This window comes from Salmo salar, chromosome ssa22 (genome assembly GCF_905237065.1).
Source record: "Salmo salar chromosome ssa22, Ssal_v3.1, whole genome shotgun sequence".
In the NCBI taxonomy this organism is placed as follows: domain Eukaryota; kingdom Metazoa; phylum Chordata; class Actinopteri; order Salmoniformes; family Salmonidae; genus Salmo; species Salmo salar.
The window spans coordinates 51,810,381-51,832,260 of record NC_059463.1 but is presented as its reverse complement, the minus strand read 5'-3'; the positions used below and the strand labels follow the sequence as shown (position 1 = coordinate 51,832,260).

Here is a 21,880-nt window from a genome sequence, read left to right as displayed (position 1 = left end):
CGATGACCAGCTGCCTCTAATTGGAGATCCCAAACAAAAATCCAACATAGAAATACAAAACTAGAACATAACATAGAAAAACTAAACTAGAACACCTCCGTCACACCCTGACCTACTCTACCATAGAAAAGAACAGCTTTCTATGGTCAGGACGTGACAGTACGGCCCCCCCCCCAAAAGGTGCGGACTCCAAACATAACCAAAAAAAAAAAGGAAAAAAAAAAAAGGGAGGGTTAGGGAGGGTGACTAATGTCTATGGCGGCTCGGGTGCAGTACGCAGAACCTTCTCATCCCGCAGATCCTCCAGCAGAGGAGGTGGCTCCTGTTCGGGGCGTAACCCCTGCTCCGCCTGCTGATCCCTCTGCTTTTGTGTCACCGGACCCTGGATCGTCGCCGAAGGACCCGGACCATCACCGGAGGTTCCGGGCTGCGGGCCATCTCAGGAGGTTCTGGGCTGTAAAACGTCGCCGGAAGCTCTGGACTGGGAACTGTCGCCGGAAGCTCTGGACTGGGAACTGTCGCCGGAAGCTCTGGACTGGGAACTGTCGCCGGAAGCTCTGGATTGGGAATGCGCACTGGAGGCCTGATGCGTGGGGCTGGCACAGGTGGCGCCAGACTGGTAACACGCACCTCAGGGCGAGTGCGGGAAGCAGGAACAGGACACCCCGGACTGGGCAGGCGCACTGGAGGCCTGATGCGTGGGGCTGGCACAGGTGGCGCCAGACTGGTGACACGCACCTCAGGGCAAGTGCGAGGAGCAGGCACAGGGCGTACCAAGCTGGATAGACTCACCGGAGGCCGGGTACGTGGGGCAGGCACAGGATATACTGGGCCGTGGAGGCGCACTGGAGGTCTCGAGCATAGAGCTGGCACAAACGATCCTGGCTGGATGCTTACTTTCGCCCAGCAAACGCGGGGCGCTGGCACAGGACGCACTGGGCTGTGAATACGGACTGGCGAGACATTGCGCAGAGCCGGCGCAGGATATCCTGGACCGAGAAGGCAAACTGGAGACCAGGAGCGCTGAGCAGGCACCACCCTTCCTGGCTGAATGCTCAACCTAGCTCGACAAATGCGGGGCGCGGGCACAGATCACACCGGGCTGTGAATGCGCACTGGCGACACAGTGCGCATCACCGCATAACACGGTGCTTGCTTCGTCACTCGCTCCCCACGGTAAGCATGGGGAGTTGGCTCAGGTCTCCATCTCCCCGTGTGCCCCCCCCCCCAAAACATTTTTTTGGGGGGGCTGCCTCGTGGTTGGTATAGTGCCTCATAATATCACCGCTCCGCTTTCGCTGCCTCAATCTCCTCTTTAGGACGGCGATACTCCCCAGCCTGCCTCCAGGGTCCTTTCCCGTCCAGTATCTCCTCCCAAGTCCACTGGTCCATTCCACGCTGCTTGGTCCTTTGGTGGTGGGAGATTCAGTCACGGTTGTCGTAGGAAGGAGCGGACCAAAGTGCAGCGTGTGTGTCGTTCCACATTTTATTTTCACTGTGAAACTATGCAATACATACACATAAACTAAAGAACAAAAACAACAAACCGTGACGCAGAGGTGAAACATACACTAACTCAAAAACAATCTCCCACAAACCCAGGTGGGAAAAACACCTACTTAAGTATGATCTCCAATTAGAGACAACGATGACCAGCTACCTCTAATTGGAGATCATCCCAAACAAAAACCCAACATAGAAATACAAAACTAGAACATAACAACATAGAAAAACTAAACTAGAAAAAAAAACCTGTCACGCCTTGACCTACTCTACCATAGAAGATAACAGCTTTCTATGGTCAGGACGTGACATCCACAATAACACTGTGTTTTTTTACTGCAGTCATTTTGTAGTGTAAGTGCAGTTAGAGTGCAGGATAACACTGCAGTTATTCAGCAATTACTGGGTCCAAAATACTACAGTCATTTATTGTACATTTACTGCAGTTTCAAAACTGCAATCTTTTTTTGTAAAGGTCTATTTGGATTGGCTGGAATTTGAATGGAATTGTTGGAGAGAGAGAAAGACTACGAGAGTGTGCTCCTGTATGCACTGATTTAAAACAACTACAATAAAGTACAATAAAAAGATATGGTGGCCCCCGAAAGCCAGACGGAGACATGTAAATTAGATGCGCATTCAGTCCTTATGTTACTGCAGCAAAGGCAATGCTGGAGCAAATGTAGGGCCTACCTGTCACAAGAAAAAAACGTTACCATGATGAGATTAAACATGCGCTGTCTGTCCCCACCCTGAGTGTTGATCATTGATCATGCAGATAGCAGAGCGAAGGCCAAAGAGAAGAACATATTTAGACATCTCATATAATTGAACAGTTCCATTTCACGTCATGCTGTTCATATAAATAATTTATTATAATTCTCGCAGTTATTTATCCGGGGAAAAGGGAGTGGTTTTGGGAGGGATATCTCAGTATATCTCGGTAACCCATTTACCGGCATTCAACCCCAATTCGGGGTAAGGCCCTGCGATAGATTATAGATAGACTATAGCATCCTGTTCAGGGAGTGTACTTGTACATCAAGCTGCCTCACGCTATGCTCCGGGCTCACACAACCCAAGGCTACTAACTGCTGTGTGAAGAAAAGACTTAAAGGCTTAGCCCATTTCTCTAATTTACTACCATGATGCTGAACATTACTAAAGGAGGTGTACAGTATGCCATTATAAGATACAATTACTTTTGCCCTTCTGTTTGCTCTTAGGAGTCTAGGCAAGGCTCCTGTAAAGTACAACTGTTGATGTAAAAAGGGCTTAATAAATATATTTGATTGATTGATTGATTGATTGTAAAGTCCTCACCAGGTGTCTTTTCTGTGAACACCACCTTGGAATCAGAGGTGAAGTTCTGTCCTGTCAGTATCACCTGCTGTCCCCCTAGAACCGAGCAGCGCTCCACGTCCTGGCGCTCTACAGTGGGAAGCTCGTGGGCCGACCTCTGGGCTGTGGAACGACAGTAGAACGTCTTTAGGAGAACATTAGAACAACCATAGGAGAACATGAGTCACATTCTGAGGGCAACGTTTTGCACAAGCTGTGAGTAAAATAAGTGTAAAGGGAAAGTGAAAGGGGGATACCTAGTCAGTTGTACAACTGAATGCATTCAACTGAAATGTGTTTTCCGCATTTAACCATTTCAACTAAGACATGAAGGCATATTATCCATTCCAATGCAAATGACTCATCATGACGTAGATTACTAAATTCCAGTTGTATAATCCCCTCCTTTTAAAGCACATCAATGAATAAAAGTTTCTAATTCAATCGCTCTGCAGATGATTTTTTGTGGTTGATAGCGAAGCTTTATTGTTATTCTCTGTATTATTTTGTTTCTTTTTTTCTTGACAAATAACTCAAGAATAAACTCTTAGAAAAAAGGTGCTGTCTAGAACCTGAAAGAGTAATTCGGCTGTCCCAATAGGAGAACCATTTGAAGAACCTTTTTGTTCCAGGTAGAACCCTTTCCACAGAGGGTGGAAAGACATGCTAGCAGATACCCATAGACTTCCAGTCATTAAACTAATGCTAGTTAGCATTGTATTGCAAATCTACCTCTAACTTCCTTCATACTGGACACAGAGACATAGAAATGGTATCCACGAGTTGATCAGAAGTAGATAAAAGGCATTATTGGCAAATTCCCGAAGTATCCCTTTAACAATTCACTTTTTTGACTATATCATTCTTATGATTAAAATAATCATAAAATATCTTCTTCTCGTGGACGAAAAGTCAGATTCACTCCAAATTGTATCTTTGGAGAAAATAACGTTTGAGAAAATAACGTTGATGCATTCAAAGATGGCCACACTATAGCAGTAGATGAATATTAGCACATAAAATATGCAAACAAATGAATATTCTTCTCATGAGCCGTAAGACCAAATGACACCAAATTTGGAATGTAATCAACAAAGTTAGAGAAAAGCTAATGGATCGGTCAAAAGATGGCTTGAGTTAGTGACAAATCAAAAATCTGATTTTACATGTCCATTTAAACCACTGTAAATCCACTCCACAGTGGCCTATCAATTTAAAACGTGTCATCGCTATCAGGGACGTCCCTAAGATTAACCTGTCTGAATTTGGTAATAATCTTCTCCTTATGAACCATACGTCATATTCACTCCAAATGTTATATTTAGACTACATCAGTCTTTAATGGTTTTGAGATTTTTTGTTGTTGCTGCATTTAAATATGGCTGCACTGTACCTATAGATGGACGTTAGCACATATGCTAATGCTAAAAATACTCATGAACCACGAGTTATATTGACTCCAGATTTAGTATATAAACTCAATGAATTAGCTTCTAATGAATTTAAGAATGATTATTTGCTGCATTCAAAGTCGGCAATGCTAGACCACTAGATGGTACCATATCACACCAAGACTATAAGAACTGAACCGATGCACATGGGGCCATGAAATTTGGTATGTAAACCTTATGTAGATGTTATGTAGTCCTTAGAAGCTGTGTGAATATAAAGCCACTGCAACTTTAGATGGCTGCACCAGAAACGTTTGTGGCACTGTGGATGTCATTGACACCAGTTGCACCATAGGATACTAGAGCAATAACTATTTCTCAAGTGAACTTTAATGTTCGATTTAATGCAAATGAATGTTAGATTTAAATTATGCAGACAGAGAATGTAAGATATTGTGATTTGTATACAGTACATTCAGAAAGTATTCAGACCCATTGACTTTTTCCACATTTTGTTATGTTACAGCCTTAATCTATCAATCTACACACAATAGCCCACATCTAAAGCAAAAAGAGGTTTTTAGAAATTTTAACAAATGTATAAAAAACGGAAATATCACATTTATATAAGTATTCAGACCCTTTACTCAGTACTTTGTTGAAGCACCTTTGGCAGCGATTACAGCCTTGAGTCTTCTTAGGTATGACGCTACGAGCTTGGCACACCTGTATTTGATTAGTTTCTCCCATTCTTCTCTGCAGATCCTCTAAAGTTCTGTCAGGTTGGATGGGGAGCTATTTTCAGGTCTCTCCAGAGATGTTCGATCAGGTTCAAGTCCGGACTCTGGCTGGGCCACTCAAGGACATTCAGAGACTTGTCCCAAAGCCACTCCTGCGTTGTCTTGACTGTGTGCTTAGGGTCATTGTCCTGTTGGAAGGTGAACCTTCACCCCAGTTTGAGGTCCTGAGCGCTCTGGAGCAGGTTTTCATCAAGGATCTCTCTGTACTTTGCTCCGTTCATCTTTCCCTTGATCCTGACTAGTCTCCCCGTCCTTGCCACTAAAAAACATCCCCAAAGCATGATGCTGCCACCACCATGCTTCACCTTAGGGATGGTGCCAGGTTTCCTCCAGATGTGACACTTGGCGTTCAGGCCAAAGAGTTCAATCTTGGTTTCATCAGACCAGAGAATCTTGTTGCTCATGGTCAGAGAGTCCTTTGGGTACCTTTTGGCAAACTGTGGGCTGTCATGTGCCTTTTACTGAGGAGTGGTATTTGGTATTTTATTAGGATTCCCATTAACTGTTGCAAAAGCAGCAGCTACTCTTCCTGGGGTCCACACAAAACACGAAACATGACATAATACAGAACATTAATAGACAACAGCTCAAGGACAGAACTACATAAATAAATAAAAAATGACAAAAGGCACACGTAGCCTACATATCAATACATATACACAAACTATCTAGAACCAATAGAGGAGAGGCATTGTCCCGTGAGGTGTAGCTTTATCTGTTTTTTGAAACCAGGTTTGCTGTTCACTTGAGCAATATGAGATGGAACGGAGTTCCATGCAATAACGGCTCTATATAATACTGTACGCTTTCTTGAATTTGTTCTGGATTTGGGGACTGTGAAAAGACCCCTGGTGGCATGTCTGGTGGGGTAAGTGTATGTGTCAGAGATGTGTGTAAGTTGACTATGCAAACAATTTGGGATTTTCAACACATTAACGTTTCTTATTAAAAGAAGAAGCGATGCAATCAGTCTCTCCTCAACTCTTGACCAAGAGTGACTGGCATGCATAGTATTTATATCAGCCCTCTGATTACAATGAAGAACAGGATGTGCCACTTTGTTCTGGGCCAGCTGCAGCTTAACTAGGCATTTCCTTGCAACACTCGACCACACAATTGGACAATAATCAAGATAAGACAAAACTTGCAGGACTTGCTTTTTTTTTACAATCTAAGGTAACACTAAGTAATTTAGTCTCCTCAGCTTGTTCAACAGCCACGCCATTCATTACCAGAATCAGCTGAGGTCTAGAACTTAGGGAATGATTGGTACCAAATACAATGCTCTTAGTTTTAGAGATGTTCAGGACCAGTTTATTACTGGCCACCCATTCCAAAACAGACTGCAACTCTTTTTAAGCGTTTCAGTGACTTCATTAGCTGTGGTTGCTGATGTGTTTATGGTTGAATCATCAGCATACATGGACACACATGCTTTGTTTAATGCCAGTGACAGGTCATTGGTATAAATAGAAAATAGTAGAGGTCCTAGAGAGCTGCTGTGGTACACCACACTTTACACATAATTGGCATCATCAAATGGTTTTGTGATGAATAAGCCATCTGATTCGATGAAAGATGGAGTTGAATTTGTCTTTCTGACCATAATTGAATTTAAAGTACTCCAAAGTTTTTTTCCGTCATTCTTTATATCATTGATCTTGGCTTCATAATACAGTTTCTTCTTTTTGTTTAGTTTAGTTACATAATTTCTCAATTTGCAGTAAGTCAGCCAGTCCGATAAGCAGCCAGACTTATTAGCCAGTTCTAACACTCAGTTCTAGCAGTCTAACAGGTGCATGTTTATCAAATTGGAAGAAGCAATTTCATAATTTCAGCAAGTGCAGCGTCTGGATGCACCTTATTAATCACATCAGATCAACAAATATTTGTAACATCATCCACATAAGAGTCACAGATAAATATTTTATATGATCTCCAATACACTATTTTAGGCCCAGCTTTTGGAACTTTGGCTTTCCTGGATATAGCCACTATACTCTGATCACTGCATCCAATGGGTACGGATACAGATTTAGAACAAAGTTCTACAGTATTAGTAAAAATGTGATTGATACATGTGAATGATCTTGTTCCTGTAGTGTTTGTAAACACCCTGGTAGGTTGATTAATAACCTGAACCAGATTACAGGCACTGGTTACAGAAAGAAGCTTCCTCTTGAGCAGACAGCTTGATGAAAACCAGTCAATATTCAGGTCCCCAAGAAAGTAGACCTCTCTGTTTACATCACATACACTATCAAGTGTTTCACACATATTATTTAGATACTGACTGTTAGCACTTGGTGGCCTATAGCAACAACCCAAAAGAAAAGGCTTTAGATGTGCCAAGTGAACCTGCAACCACAACACTTCAATAACACTTGACATGAGATTTTCTCTAAGCATTACAGGGATATGTGTCACGTCCTGACCAGTGAAAAGGGTCATTTTGCCATAGTAGAATGGTCAGGGCGTGGCAGGGGGGTTGTTTTGGGTGTTTTGGGGTTGGTTTGTTTCTAGGGGAATTTGTTCTAGTTTTCAGTTTCTATGTTTCATTTTCCACGTGTGGCCGAGTATGGTTTCCAATCAGAGGCAGGTGTCTTTCGTTGTCTCTGATTGGAAGCCATACTTAGGCAGCCTGTTTTCCTCTGGGTTTTGTGGGTGGTTATTTTCCGTTTAGTTGTTTTACCTGACGGAACTGTTGGTCGTTGGTTATTTTGTTTAAGTGTTCTCATAAAATAAATCAAGAATGAGCAGTATACACGCTGTGCCTTGGTCTAATCCTTTCGACGCCTGTGACAATATGGCTCTGAATATATATACTGTATATATACAGCAACACCTCCCCCATAAGCATTTCTGTTTCTTCTATAGATGGTATGTCGTTGTATTGCTACTGCTGTATCATCAAATGAATTATCTAAGTGAGTCTCAGAAATGGCTAATACTATATATGAATATTACCTGATGTTAGCAAGTTATTGGTCTCATGAACCTTATTTCTAAGGCTACATATATTAATATGGGCTATTTTCAGCCATTTCCTGGGTAGCTTATCAGAGATTTGGAAAATAGCAAACAAAGCAAGAGAAGAAATATATACATTGAGCAGTCCATCAATCAATTGGTATGTGTGTGCTGGCTTCCGTCTGGCCACTCAACCATAAAGACCTGATTGGTGGGTTGCTGCAGAGATGGTTGTCCTTTTGGAAGGTTCTCCCATCTCCACAGAGGAACTCTGGAGCTCTGTCAGAGTGACCATTGGGTTATTGGTCAGGGAGCTCTAGGAAGAGTTTTAGTGGTTCCAAACTTCTTCCTTTTAAGAATGATGGAGGCCACTGTGTTCTTGGGGACCTTCAAGAAAGTTTTTGGTAGCCTTCCCCAGATCTGTGCATTGACACAACCCTCTCTCTGAGCTTTACAGACACTTCCTTCGACCTCATGGCTTGGTTTTTGCTCTGACATGCACTGTCAACTGTGGGACCTTATATACTGTAGACAGGTGTGTGCCTTTCCAAATCATGTCCAATCAATTGAATTTACCACAAGTGGACTCCAAGAAAGTTGTGGAAACATCTCAAGGATGATCAAAAGAAACAGGATGTGCCTGAGCCCAGTTCCGGATCTCATAGCAAAGGGTCTGAATACTTATGTAAAGAAGGTATTTCTGTTTTTTATTTCTAATGAATGTGCATAAAAATTCTAAAAAACAGTTTTCACTTTGTGATTATGGGGTATTGTGATGTCACTATGGGGTATTGTGTGTAAATTGATGAGGGAAAAAATTATTGGATCAATTTTATAAGTTTATAACGTAACAAAATTTTGAAAAAGGAAAAGAGTCTGAATACTTTCCGAAAAAGGGATGGGGTCTGAATACTTTCCGAATGCATTGTATCTGTATAATCACATAGTGTTGCCCTATTATGTGGTCTGAACGTAGTGAAAAGTGGATCTTTATTTAGGAAAATTAGAAACCAGAATATGTGCCGCTTGAGCAGTCAGCGCATATATATTATAAATATTAATATTTATATATAAACTCAATACATTAATGACTTGAATTCAAAGATAACCAACCTACAGTACTAGACTACACTTCACCTGCGTCATCCTTGTGGTATTGAGAGATAATCATGGTAATGCCTTCCCTGATCGCACATAAAGGAAGATAGTTCCTACATGCTTGCTTTGATATCCAACTGATCTTGTGTCCGTTCTGTCATCCTGTGAACCCCGTTCATTGCTGCTCGCAGCTATATTTATTATTATTATTTGTAGTAGTAATAGAATTTTGGGTTTCAGGAACAAAAGTTCACTTACAACACTCGATGGGAAGGGAGGCCACTTGAAGAGAGACATACTGTCCTCCTGGTTGAGGAATATGGACCCGAAAGACAAGGCGGACACAGGTGTTTTTGCGTCCCATGTCTGTCTCGCCTGTCCTGAGCTCGATGTCAGCATTTCTCAGCTTTAGTATCCCAGCACAGTCAATCCTTTACAAGGGAAGTAAAACAATGTTTTATTAATTATTTTATACCCTAGCTCTGAAAACATATGTGTGTGTGTGTGTGTGCATATATATGTATGTTTGTGTGTGTGTGTGTGTGTGTGTGCATATATATGTATGTATGTTTGTTTGTGTGTGTGTGTGTGTGTGTGTGTGTGTGTGTGTGTGTGTGTGTGTGTGTGTGTGTGTGTGTGTGTGTGTGTGTGTGTGTGTGTGTGTGTGTGTGTGTGTGTGTGTGTGTGTGTGTGCATGTACTGTCTCTAACTTGACTGCTCTCCTTACACTGCTCTCATGTTGTTCTTGGGCTCCAGAGGGATCTCCAGGACCTTGGTGCCATTGACCTTTCTCTCTTGGCTTGGTGTGGTGACCGTTTTCCCCGTGATGCGGTGCACCTGGTAGAAGGCATGGGGTTTGAGGAGCCTCTCGTCAGCCGTTCCGATGAACACCAGCAGGCCCAGTGGAGCAGTGCCTCTGTACCCATGAAGCTGTCGAGAGATACAACCAAACAAAACGTTTTACCTTTATGGGGACGTTACACTCCAAAAACAACGTTTTCAGACCTCAATAGTGGTCTTGTGTTGAGATATGTCCACATCCCAAGACATCTATTGTGTAGAATCACCTATGTGCCAAAACCCCAAATGAATGGAAAAGGTATAAACACCATGTAATATACAAATCTTATTGGCTGCTTATCTTTTCCATTCATTTGTGGTTGAGGCAGAGCTGACTCTACACAGTCAGTGACATTGTATGTGGGGTCTAAAAACAACTGACACACTTCGATCTTGGAGTGTATCCATTTAACATTGTTGATACTGTTGAATTCAATACTGTGTCCTCTGTACTGCAGAGCTACAGTATTCTTACAGCTTTTATACATGACAGTAAATAATCATATCTCGGACTAAAATTGTTACTTTTGAACTGTGCACGTCATTCTAATATGTAATCCACGGGACCATAATTCATTCTACACTCTTAGAACAAAAAGGTTCTATCTAGAACCTTAAAGGGTTATTCGGCTGTCCCCATAGGATAACCCTTTTGGAACCCATTTTTCTAAATGTACTTAGCAAAATATTAACTTATAAAACTGTTGAAATTGGAGACGTCCATAATTACTTTGAGAACATCAAGGGTTAATTACCTCCAACAATATCACAGTTGAATTCTGTTACATAATGAAAGAAAATGACTTCATAGGTTACGAAAGGCCAACTCCCGACATAATTATTTGCATATGTAGCGTGTGGCTAATGGTTAGCAGAAGGATAGCATCACTACTGTTGCCCTGGACCCAGAAATGGCTTTCACATCCTGAGATGAGAAGACAGCTCACTGCGTTAGTAACTATACATTAAAACCAGCATGGCTTAGTCAATATGTCCCTGAACTTTAGACTTCATATGGGTGGATCTTCTATCATTTAAAATATACTTGAAAGTTAACCTCGATCCCAGGCTTAATTGGTAAAGAGCCCGGAGCGTTTGGTACCCTGGTCCGTTCTATGTAGCGTGTGTGAAACACAAAGGAACCCTGGAACCCTGCGTCAGTAGCAGGTCCAGGATTCAGGACTGGAGTGTCAGGTATTAGGTTGGTATTAGGTTAGTCGCGTGGAACTGTTTTCCCCTTGTAAACAAGCTAGCTTGCTAATGTCATGTTGAATTTGCGTCTCGCAAATCATACCCTGAATCGGTTATTATCAGGTCATGTGAAACCAAAACGTAATTCTCACAAATGCTCCAGGAAACCAAACCAGCGTACCGATTTTCATATGAAAACGTCCTATGGTGGTTTAACTGTGCTGGTTTTGTGGTTGAATGGGTTTAGTCATAATAATGCAGGCTGATACATTTGTTCATTTACATATTGTTGCTGGGCACCTGAGACAGACATGGTGACGTAATGACAAGGAAATACCACCACAGACACATATTCATACACACAGGAGTAAAAGCTGCACTGTACACTGAGTATACCAAATTTGTCGGGGCAAGGATCCAACAAGGTGTCGAAAGTGTTCCACATGTCAACACTCATATATACATAGACACATCAAATCAAATCCAATTGTATTAGTCACATGCGCTGAATACAACAGTGAAATGCTTACTTACGAGCCTCTAACCAACAATGCAGTTTACAAAATGCGAATAAAAAATAAAAGGAACAAGTAATTAAAGAGCAACAGTAAAATAACAATAGCGAGACTATACACAGGGGGTACCGGTACAGAGTATCGCTTGCCTTGCGATACTCTGTCTATGACTAGGGTGGCTGTAGTCTTTGACAATTTTTGCATAACATACATACATACATACATATACATACATACATACATACATACATACATACATACATACATACATACATACATACATACATACATACATACATACAAAGGTTAAACAAACACACACTCCCCCATCCCACACCCAGTACCTGAACCACAGTGTGTCCTCCGCTGGCCGCTTTGACTGCTCCCCTGCTGCCCTCTGTCTCGTAGTGGGCCCGGTGGTGCTGTTTAGGCTGCTGCTCCAGACAGAGCTCATACTGGTCGGAGTGACTGGGCAAGTGCCACTCTAGAGGGGGCAGAGATGGCACAGGGATGCCACTGATGAGCGAGACAGAGAGAGGGAGAAAGAGAGAGGGAGCGAGAGAGAGAGAAAGAAAGAGAGAGAGAAAGAGAAAGAGAGAGATGAGTAAGACATAGAGAGAAAGGGTGTGGGAGAAAGAGAGAGAGAGAGAGAGAGAGAGAGAGAGAGAGAGAGAGAGAGAGAGAGAGAGAGAGAGAGAGAGAGAGAGAGAGACAAAGAGAGAGAGAGAGAGAGAGAGAGAGAGAGAGAGAGAGAGAGAGAGAGAGAGAGAGAGAGAGAGAGAGATGAGTAAGATATAGAGAGAAAGGGTGTGGGAGAAAGAGAGAGAGAGGGTTTTCACTCGTAACATTTCCTGCCATAACACACAAAATACACATCAGTACATTACATCACAATTTCAAATGAAATTCCTCTAAGGTTTTCTTAATACTACTTCTTTACCTGTCATTACAGATTCATGTGACTGTCATTACTTCTTTACCTGTCATTACAGATTCATGTGACTGTCATTACTTCTTTACCTGTCATTACAGATTCATGTGACTGTCACTTTTCATTCTTATGAGGGATCATCATTACCAAAGCACATTGCACATTATACCTGAAGGCTCCATGGGCTAGTGAAGCCGGCCAGAAAGATGTAGGGAGGATGTAGAAGGTCTCAGCCCCAGCTCTGCCTCTCTGCCCATGCTCCCCCTGGCTCTCTCCATACGTATAGCACTCAACACTGGGCCGCACCATCTTGGAGGGGACCGCCCTGGGCATGCTGGAGCTGAGGCTGGAGTTGAGGCTGCTCAACACCTCTTCAACGCTGGGCATCTGCTGAGGGGCATTGGCCTGTGGGTCAGTCTGGGCCAAGGGTCGTCCTTGGGGGTGGTGAGGCGAGGGGCTGGGGCTTGGGCTCCGGGAGCGCTGCTGCTGCTGGCTGGTGGTCCCCAGATTGGGGCCGCTGTACTGGTCGTAGGTGCGTTTTCCCTGAGGAGAGGCGGAGCGAGAGCGGGGGTAATTGTGGGAGTGTGGCGAGGAAGACCGCTGTCTCTGCGGTACCAGGAAAGGCTCCTCTGTGATGCTGGTGCGCGGGGAGGTCCCAGGGGAGGAGTGGGCCGAGGACGTATGGATGCCCTGGAGGCCCGGGAGGAGGTCCAAGGCGGTCAAGCCAACCACGCCCCCACCACCACTGGGAGATACACAAGGCGAGACCCAGGGCGAGTAGGCCTCAGACAGCCAGCCAGTGGAGGAGTTGCTGCTGGCAGGGCTCTGGGGCTCTCGGTAGGCCGTGTTCTCATAGCCAGGCACAGTCAGGGCCGTGGTTCTGGGGCTTGCGTCCAGGGGATGAGTCTGGTGAGGGTCCCCTGATGGGGTGATCTCAATCCTGGGGCTAGGAGAGGGAGCACCCCTTTGCATGGAGGGGAGATCCAGCGAGTTAAACCCAGGCCCAGACAGGCTGTCAGGGGCAGGCCCATGGTGGTAAGAGGACTGGCTGGAGGTTGTAGGGGCGTTACTGGAGCTTCCGTCACAAGGGTAGGGCACCATAGATGAGGGGTTGTGATCTCCGCGAGGGGGAACCCCTGAGTTGTCTGCTAAGAATATGGCAGGATGAAGGGAGTACTCATTTAGGCATTATGTATTGCAACATTTCAGGATCAGAAAGGTGATTTCTTCTAAACTAACACCTGCCATTTCAGTGACTATATTTTTTGTTCTTAGAAATTTTGTTACCAAGTATCTTTTTATGAACATCAGGCAATTACCAGCAATAATAGGAAACTTGTTCTTAAAACAGCAGGCATGTGAAATAGACATAGAGTTACACTGGGTAGAGGATTTTACAACATAAGCATTTGACAGCTGAGTAGGCTGTTCCTCTATTATTGGATAGTCTATAATTCAACAGGGGTTAAATACGGCTAAGGGACAGATCAACATTTACTGGTGGAGGGGCTGGTCCAACTCAAGGTATCATAAACAAAATGCACCCCCCTTCCCAAAGTCCAAAATATTTTCACATGACCCTCCCCTTGTACTTTAAATACATTGAACACCCTCCCCCCTCGTAGAATTAACTCAGAGTAATGTTTACGACCACAAATAACGGTAACTGTAGCAACCCTGTGTTTATAAACGTGGATATGAACTTAACTACTTCAGCATGCTTTTGTGGCACAGCCGATGCTACGTAGGGCTACGGGCCAAAGGTTGAGGGTTTGCCGACCAACACAGACGAGCTCACTCTCACTGCCTGTTTCATTACACTACGATCAGAACCGGCTAGGGGGAAATCAGATTTTCAACATTTTGATGCCATATTTATAATTAAATTAAATATATGCAACACATTTTCCACCAACAGGTTTCTGTGCCAATGCAACATACAACCAATAAACAAAACATACCGACGTCAGGCACTTCAATACCATGGTTTTCATTTTGAACACCACAATAAATAGACTACTGATTGTCAATCCCTCCCTACCTTGAAGGCTGACCCAGTTACACAGGCTTAGCATGACAATCCCCGAATGTCATTAAACGTTTTGGTGTTCTGTAACAGATATCTCTTTCAATTCCTCAATTTGCCGCTGCAGAGTTTGGATTGATCGATTGAATGATTTTATTGGTCAGTTAAAAAATATATATATATACACAAAGATGTTTTCAAGTGACCGGGATTCCACAATAAAGTCGGGGACTTATTTCCATTGTGGTCCCTATTTCTTTTTACATAAATACATATACAATTCCATAGATACAGACACATTACAGAGATACAGACACATTACATAGATACAGACACATTACAGAGATACAGACACATTACATAGATACAGATACATTACAGAGATACAGACACATTACATAGATACAGACACATTACAGAGATACAGACACATTACATAGATACAGACACATTACATAGATACAGACACATTACATAGATACAGACACATTACAGAGATACAGACACATTACATAGATACAGATACATTACAGAGATACAGACACATTACATAGATACAGACACATTACATAGATACAGACACATTACATAGATACAGACACATTACAGAGATACAGACACATTACATAGATACAGATACATTACAGAGATACAGACACATTACATAGATACAGACACATTACATAGATACAGACACATTACAGAGATACAGACACATTACAGAGATACAGACACATTACAGAGATACAGACACATTACATAGATACAGACACATTACATAGATACAGACACATTACATAGATACAGACACATTACAGAGATACAGACACATTACAGAGATACAGACACATTACATAGATACAGACACATTACAGAGATACAGACACATTACATAGATACAGACACATTACAGAGATACAGACACATTACATAGATACAGACACATTACAGAGATACAGACACATTACATAGATACAGACACATTACAGAGATGCAGACACATTACATAGATACAGACACATTACAGAGATACAGACACATTACATAGATACAGACACATTAAATAGATACAGACACATTACATAGATACAGACACATTACATAGATACAGACACATTACAGAGATACAGACACATTACAGAGATACAGACATTACAGAGATACAGACACATTACATAGATACAGACACATTACATAGATACAGACACATTACAGAGGTACAGACACATTACAGAGATACAGACACATTACAGAGATACAGACACATTACATAGATACAGACACATTACAGAGATACAGACACATTAAATAGATACAGACACATTACAGAGATACAGACACATTACATAGATACAGACACATTACATAGATACAGACACATTACAGAGATACAGACACATTACAGAGATACAGACACATTACATTGATACAGACACATTACATAGATACAGACACATTACATTGATACAGACACATTACAGAGATACAGACACATTACATAGATACAGACACATTACATAGATACAGACACATTACATAGATACAGACACATTACAGAGATACAGACACATTACATAGATACAGATACATTACAGAGATACAGACACATTACAGAGATACAGACACATTACATAGATACAGACACATTACATAGATACAGACACATTACAGAGATACAGACACATTACATAGATACAGACACATTACAGAGATACAGACACATTACAGAGATACAGACACATTACAGAGATACAGACACATTACATAGATACAGACACATTACATAGATACAGACACATTACATAGATACAGACACATTACATAGATACAGACACATTACATAGATAGAGACACATTACAGAGATACAGACACATTACAGAGATACAGACACATTACATTGATACAGACACATTACAGAGACACAGACACATTACAGAGATACAGACACATTACATAGATACAGACACATTACAGAGATACAGACACATTACATAGATACAGATACATTACAGAGATACAGACACATTACATAGATACAGACACATTACAGAGATACAGACACATTACATAGATACAGACACATTACATAGATACAGACACATTACATAGATACAGACACATTACAGAGATACAGACACATTACATAGATACAGATACATTACAGAGATACAGACACATTACATAGATACAGACACATTACATAGATACAGACACATTACATAGATACAGACACATTACAGAGATACAGACACATTACATAGATACAGATACATTACAGAGATACAGACACATTACATAGATACAGACACATTACATAGATACAGACACATTACAGAGATACAGACACATTACAGAGATACAGACACATTACAGAGATACAGACACATTACAGAGATACAGACACATTACATAGATACAGACACATTACATAGATACAGACACATTACATAGATACAGACACATTACAGAGATACAGACACATTACATAGATACAGACACATTACATAGATACAGACACATTACAGAGATACAGACACATTACATAGATACAGACACATTACAGAGATACAGACACATTACATAGATACAGACACATTACATAGATACAGACACATTACAGAGATACAGACACATTACATAGATACAGACACATTACAGAGATGCAGACACATTACATAGATACAGACACATTACAGAGATACAGACACATTACATAGATACAGACACATTACATAGATACAGACACATTACATAGATACAGACACATTACAGAGATACAGACACATTACAGAGATACAGACATTACAGAGATACAGACACATTACATAGATACAGACACATTACATAGATACAGACACATTACAGAGATACAGACACATTACAGAGATACAGACACATTACATAGATACAGACACATTACAGAGATACAGACACATTACATAGATACAGACACATTACAGAGATACAGACACATTACATAGATACAGACACATTACAGAGATACAGACACATTACATAGATACAGACACATTACATAGATACAGACACATTACAGAGATACAGACACATTACAGAGATACAGACACATTACATAGATACAGACACATTACATAGATACAGACACATTACATAGATACAGACACATTACAGAGATACAGACACATTACATAGATACAGACACATTACATAGATACAGACACATTACATAGATACAGACACATTACAGAGATACAGACACATTACATAGATAGAGATACATTACAGAGATACAGACACATTACAGAGATACAGACACATTACATAGATACAGACACATTACATAGATACAGACACATTACATAGATACAGACACATTACATAGATACAGACACATTACAGAGATACAGACACATTACAGAGATACAGACACATTACAGAGATACAGACACATTACAGAGATACAGACACATTACAGAGATACAGACACATTACATAGATACAGACACATTACATAGATACAGACACATTACAGAGATACAGACACATTACATGAGATACAGACACATTACAGAGATACAGACACATTACATAGATACAGACACATTACAGAGATACAGACACATTACATAGATACAGACACATTACAGAGATACAGACACATTACATAGATACAGACACATTACATAGATACAGACACATTACATAGATACAGACACATTACAGAGATACAGACACATTACAGAGATACAGACACATTACAGAGATACAGACACATTACATAGATACAGACACATTACAGAGATACAGACACATTACATAGATACAGACACATTACAGAGATACAGACACATTACAGAGATACAGACACATTACATAGATACAGACACATTACAGAGATACAGACACATTACAGAGATACAGACACATTACAGAGATACAGACACATTACATAGATACAGACACATTACAGAGATACAGACACATTACATAGATACAGACACATTACAGAGATACAGACACATTACATAGATACAGACACATTACAGAGATACAGACACATTACATAGATACAGACACATTACATAGATACAGACACATTACAGAGATACAGACACATTACAGAGATACAGACACATTACATAGATACAGACACATTACATAGATACAGACACATTACAGAGATACAGACACATTACATAGATACAGACACATTACAGAGATACAGACACATTACATAGATACAGACACATTACAGAGATACAGACACATTACATAGATACAGACACATTACAGAGATACAGACACATTACAGAGATACAGACACATTACATAGATACAGACACATTACAGAGATACAGACACATTACAGAGATACAGACACATTACAGAGATACAGACACATTACAGAGATACAGACACATTACAGAGATACAGACACATTACATAGATACAGACACATTACAGAGATACAGACATTACAGAGATACAGACACATTACATAGATACAGACACATTACATAGATACAGACACATTACAGAGATACAGACACATTACAGAGATACAGACACATTACATAGATACAGACACATTACAGAGATACAGACACATTACATAGATACAGACACATTACAGAGATACAGACACATTACATAGATACAGACACATTACAGAGATACAGACACATTACATAGATACAGACACATTACATAGATACAGACACATTACAGAGATACAGACACATTACAGAGATACAGACACATTACATAGATACAGACACATTACATTGATACAGACACATTACAGAGATACAGACACATTACATAGATACAGACACATTACATAGATACAGACACATTACATAGATACAGACACATTACAGAGATACAGACACATTACATAGATACAGATACATTACAGAGATACAGACACATTACAGAGATACAGACACATTACATAGATACAGACACATTACATAGATACAGACACATTACATAGATACAGACACATTACATAGATACAGACACATTACAGAGATACAGACACATTACAGAGATACAGACACATTACAGAGATACAGACACATTACATAGATACAGACACATTACATAGATACAGACACATTACATAGATACAGACACATTACATAGATACAGACACATTACATAGATAGAGACACATTACAGAGATACAGACACATTACAGAGATACAGACACATTACATTGATACAGACACATTACAGAGACACAGACACATTACAGAGATACAGACACATTACATAGATACAGACACATTACAGAGATACAGACACATTACATAGATACAGATACATTACAGAGATACAGACACATTACATAGATACAGACACATTACAGAGATACAGACACATTACATAGATACAGCCACATTACATAGATACAGACACATTACAGAGATACAGACACATTACATAGATACAGACACATTACATAGATACAGACACATTACATAGATACAGACACATTACAGAGATACAGACACATTACATAGATACAGATACATTACAGAGATACAGACACATTACATAGATACAGACACATTACATAGATACAGACACATTACAGAGATACAGACACATTACAGAGATACAGACACATTACAGAGATACAGACACATTACAGAGATACAGACACATTACATAGATACAGACACATTACATAGATACAGACACATTACATAGATACAGACACATTACAGAGATACAGACACATTACATAGATACAGACACATTACAGAGATACAGACACATTACAGAGATACAGACACATTACAGAGATACAGACACATTACATAGATACAGACACATTACATAGATACAGACACATTACATAGATACAGACACATTACATAGATACAGACACATTACAGAGATACAGACACATTACATAGATACAGACACATTACAGAGATGCAGACACATTACATAGATACAGACACATTACAGAGATACAGACACATTACATAGATACAGACACATTACATAGATACAGACACATTACATAGATACAGACACATTACAGAGATACAGACACATTACAGAGATACAGACATTACAGAGATACAGACACATTACATAGATACAGACACATTACATAGATACAGACACATTACAGAGATACAGACACATTACAGAGATACAGACACATTACATAGATACAGACACATTACAGAGATACAGACACATTACATAGATACAGACACATTACAGAGATACAGACACATTACAGAGATACAGACACATTACAGAGATACAGACACATTACATAGATACAGACACATTACATAGATACAGACACATTACAGAGATACAGACACATTACAGAGATACAGACACATTACATAGATACAGACACATTACATAGATACAGACACATTACATAGATACAGACACATTACAGAGATACAGACACATTACATAGATACAGATACATTACAGAGATACAGACACATTACATAGATACAGACACATTACATAGATACAGACACATTACATAGATACAGACACATTACATAGATACAGACACATTACAGAGATACAGACACATTACATAGATACAGACACATTACAGAGATACAGACACATTACAGAGATACAGACACATTACAGAGATACAGACACATTACATAGATACAGACACATTACATAGATACAGACACATTACATAGATACAGACACATTACATAGATACAGACACATTACATAGATAGAGACACATTACAGAGATACAGACACATTACAGAGATACAGACACATTACATTGATACAGACACATTACAGAGATGCAGACACATTACATAGATACAGACACATTACAGAGATACAGACACATTACATAGATACAGACACATTACATAGATACAGACACATTACATAGATACAGACACATTACAGAGATACAGACACATTACAGAGATACAGACATTACAGAGATACAGACACATTACATAGATACAGACACATTACATAGATACAGACACATTACAGAGATACAGACACATTACAGAGATACAGACACATTACATAGATACAGACACATTACAGAGATACAGACACATTACATAGATACAGACACATTACAGAGATACAGACACATTACATAGATACAGACACATTACAGAGATACAGACACATTACATAGATACAGACACATTACATAGATACAGACACATTACAGAGATACAGACACATTACAGAGATACAGACACATTACATTGATACAGACACATTACATAGATACAGACACATTACATTGATA

General features: G+C 40.3%; 1 protein-coding gene across 2 annotated transcripts in view; it reads right to left on the bottom strand.

Moving 5' to 3' along the window:
• LOC106583670 (nuclear factor of activated T-cells, cytoplasmic 2) overlaps positions 1-21,880 on the bottom strand; it is a 42,989-nt gene that overhangs the window by 17,882 nt on the left and 3,227 nt on the right. The window contains exons 2-6 of one of the 2 annotated variants that reach the window (XM_045705441.1): positions 12,750-13,728; positions 11,994-12,165; positions 9,831-10,033; positions 9,362-9,534; positions 2,827-2,967 (exon numbers count right to left, since the gene is read on the bottom strand). In XM_045705441.1, the coding sequence (XP_045561397.1) occupies positions 2,827-2,967; positions 9,362-9,534; positions 9,831-10,033; positions 11,994-12,165; positions 12,750-13,728 (1,668 nt within the window). The remainder of the gene's footprint in view (positions 1-2,826; positions 2,968-9,361; positions 9,535-9,830; positions 10,034-11,993; positions 12,166-12,749; positions 13,729-21,880) is intronic. The other variant, XM_045705442.1, reaches the window with a different exon arrangement.